General features: G+C 54.4%; 1 protein-coding gene across 1 annotated transcript; it reads left to right on the plus strand.

The window, feature by feature from the left end:
* Positions 1 to 1,708: 1,708 nt before the first annotated feature.
* On the plus strand, positions 1,709 to 3,038 carry LOC123184817 (uncharacterized PE-PGRS family protein PE_PGRS24-like). Its single transcript, XM_044596871.1, has one exon. It carries the CDS (start codon positions 1,764 to 1,766, stop codon positions 2,841 to 2,843), a length of 1,080 nt encoding a protein of 359 aa, XP_044452806.1. The 5' UTR covers positions 1,709 to 1,763; the 3' UTR covers positions 2,844 to 3,038.
* The last annotated feature ends 300 nt before the right edge of the window (positions 3,039 to 3,338 follow it).

Here is a 3,338-nt window from a genome sequence, read left to right on the forward strand (position 1 = left end):
TCCAGCTAATTTTCTTCCTGCCATCCACTTAGTCCCCTTCCTCTCAAGCTCTTCCCTCATGTCCTCAGCTGCACCAATTGCATCTACAGCAGCATTACCAACAAGAACCCTAGTTTCAACCAGATGCGGCACATGTTCCATCTCCCAGCGCCAGAAATCATAGATGACCTACAGCCAAAGCAATCAAATGTGTGAAAATGACTGAAAAAGTTCAGTTAACATGAAAAAATGTTCAGTTAACCAGGCAAGTACTCTCTGTATTTGTTGTGGAAATGTCTAAACTTTCAGTGTTTGAACCTGTCTAAATGTTCAGTTAACTACTAAAATTATCTATATCTGTCTAAATGTTCAGTTAACTACTAAAATTATCTATACAGAGTGTCTGGACCTGTCTAAAATTCAGTTAACCAGGGCAGTTAACTACTAAAATTCAGTCTAAGCACATCATGGCTACTGAACATTCAGTTAACCTGTTAACTTCTAAGCACACATCATGGCTACTGAGCACAGCATGGCTACTGAACATGGCAGATTCATGAATCGAACAGAGAAGGACTGAAGCTTACATTGTCGTGGTTGCACTTGTAGAAAACCCAGCCATCATGCTCATCGGTGCTAGAGTGGTAGCACTTGACAGGTTCGGCACAATCGGGGCATCCCACCAATGGCACCTCAACAGAGCGGCCACGCAGACCGAAGCGGGAGGATCTCGCAGATGACATGCCGTCGGCGAGAGGTGGCAGCAAATCCAGGCGGTGGTGGCTGCGGCGACGGCGGCGGAGGCGGCGACAACTACTAGAGTTCGAGACAGGAGAGGAGAGGGGAGAGGTGTCGTGCGGTAGGCCCGACCAGGTGTGGTGTGCTGCGCTCGGTCCGACCAGGTGACGCTCGGTCTGACCAGGCGGGGGGAACAACGTAAATTCGGCGATTTTGCAACCCCCCCCCCCCCCGCCCCCCTCTGCATTCCCCCGAATCGAGCGGCTCAGGGCGTACGGTGGTGAGGCGGCGGTCAAAGCCTGCGTGGACGCACCAGTCAACAGCCAGATCAGCAGATACATAGAGCAAATGGTATTTTGGACCGTAGATGAACCCCTAAGACAAGTTGTAGGACTGTATTTCAGATATTTGCAAGTACAGAGAGAAATGCGGCCAACGCGACGAGCATGAGGACCTGTAGTGAATTTTTCTCTTTTGACAATTATATTGCTACATTCCTACATCACACATGAACAGAACTTCCCCTCCAATCATGGTCTAATACTGGTAGAGAAAAAGAGTTATTTGCTTCCCGCTGCATATTAGGAGTATTTGGCTGCATCCACCGACACCTACTGCGATAAAATCGATGTTCCTGTATTGCGATTTATGGCCATGAATTTAGATCTTCCTAGGCTCCGAGCTTCACTTCAGGTGTTACATTGTCACGTCTGATTCATAGTCATCATCTGTCTGTTTCAGAATTTAGAGTCTCATTGGTATCATTCACTATATTTATTCTTCAGGAAAGCCTTTTAGTAGTTCTAAAAAAAAGAAAGCTTTTTAGTATTGGAACACAGAACCACTCCCCTACTCGTGCATGCAGTATTGGAACGGGTGATGTACTGACTCCAGCTCCTGAGCTAACCACTCGACATCTCCTACTCCATCACCACCTCAACTACATAAGCACACGCACGCTTCATCATGCTACACCATCCACAACCACAGCCACAGAGCAGCAAGCACACAAGCAAGAAACACGATCGAGAAGCTGCCAGCCAGCCATGGAGGCCATGTCATACATAGCCGTGCTCCTACTCCTCTCCTGCTCGCTCACGGCGGCGACGGCGCCGGCCGGCACGATCGAGCGCGTGTCCAAGCAGCAGATCCTGGCGAGCATCCCACCAGGAGGGCACGCCAGCCCGCCCGTGCTGTTCCTCACGTCTCCGTCCGGCAAGTACGCGGCCTACTTCGTGCGCACCCACACCGCGCCTGGCGCCGGCGGGCTCGGCGCCGACTTCTGCTACGTCGAGGTGATGGCCGGTGGTGAGGGCGAAGGCGGCGGCAGCGCTGCCCGCGCGAGCGCGTGGGAGTCGGAGTGCCGGCCGGTGAGCACGGTGAACACGTGCACCCTGCTCTTCTCGTGGCACGGGCTGGAGGTGTTCGACGGGGCCGAGGAGGTGTGGCACGGCGAGACCAACACCGACGGGACCAACTTCCTCCAGACGCTCGAGCTCGTCGACGACGGCGACATGCGCGTCCGCGACAAGGACGGCGAGCTCGCGTGGCGCGCCAGCGACGAGCCCCGCCACGCGCAGCACTGCGGCGCGCCGGGGTCCCCGGGCCTCGCGGCCGCGCTGCCGCCCTTCGCCGAGCCCATTGGCGCGCACAGCAGCAACCTGCCCTTCGGCCAGGTGGAGGGCGGCAACGGCCACGCGGCCGAGCTGCCGCAGGCGGCGCAGCTCGGGGACGGGGTTGCTCCAGGGGCCGGAGCCTTTGCCGGCGTAGGAGGAGTTGCCCCGGGAGCAGGCGGCTTGGGCGACGGGTACGGCTACGGCATTGCACCAACGGCGGGAGGCGGCGGAGAGGGTGCCGCGGGGGCAGGACCCTTGGGTGACGGCTACGGGATTGCACCGGGCGCCGGGACAGGAGCCTTCGATGGTACCGGGGACATGGGCGGACAGGGTGAAGCCGCGACGGCGGCGGGGGCTGCGGGCGGTGTGGCCGGAGCGGCAGCGTTCGGCAGCCAGCCGCTGGTGGACAACAGCCCGTACGACAGCGGAGCCTACAAGGGCAGCCGTGGGGGCCGTCTGGCAGCGATTGGAACCGTGGTTTTGGTCGGTGCCATTGCCGTGGGTTTCTGATCAGGAAGACGAATCAATGGCGAAAGCGCGGGCAACATCTATAATGCAATGCAATCGTATTTCTTAAGGAGTTGTGAAGCTGTGATATATGCATCTATTACTTGTTAATTATGTAATTTGTGTACTACAATTGTATCAAAGTCAATACAATTTGATAAAATCAAATTGTATAATTTGACATTTTGTTCTCTAGTCTATTGCAGCCTTTATTTTGAGCAATTCCTCATCTATAGACGACCCGCTCCACTCTCCCCTCCCACATCACACCCACAAGCAGCGGGAGGGAACCCTAGCCGCCGCCGCCAGAGGGTGTGACCATAAATCATCAGAATATGTGTAGCCTGTTGCAACGCACGGGGCTGTTAACTAGTATTCATTTCGAAAAACTTGTGGCTATTGGTGTTTCTTCAAATATCTGTAATATCAAATTCTTTTGACTATTACTAGCACATAGCAAACATCTTCTTTTGCAGGGACAACCACATAATTCAAACA

This window comes from Triticum aestivum, chromosome 2A, assembly GCF_018294505.1.
Source record: "Triticum aestivum cultivar Chinese Spring chromosome 2A, IWGSC CS RefSeq v2.1, whole genome shotgun sequence".
Taxonomy (NCBI): domain Eukaryota; kingdom Viridiplantae; phylum Streptophyta; class Magnoliopsida; order Poales; family Poaceae; genus Triticum; species Triticum aestivum.

Bases quoted from the DNA above. Each gene is read 5' to 3' on its own strand.
- LOC123184817 (XM_044596871.1), top strand. From the start codon at position 1,764: ATGGAGGCCATGTCATACATAGCCGTGCTCCTACTCCTCTCCTGCTCG.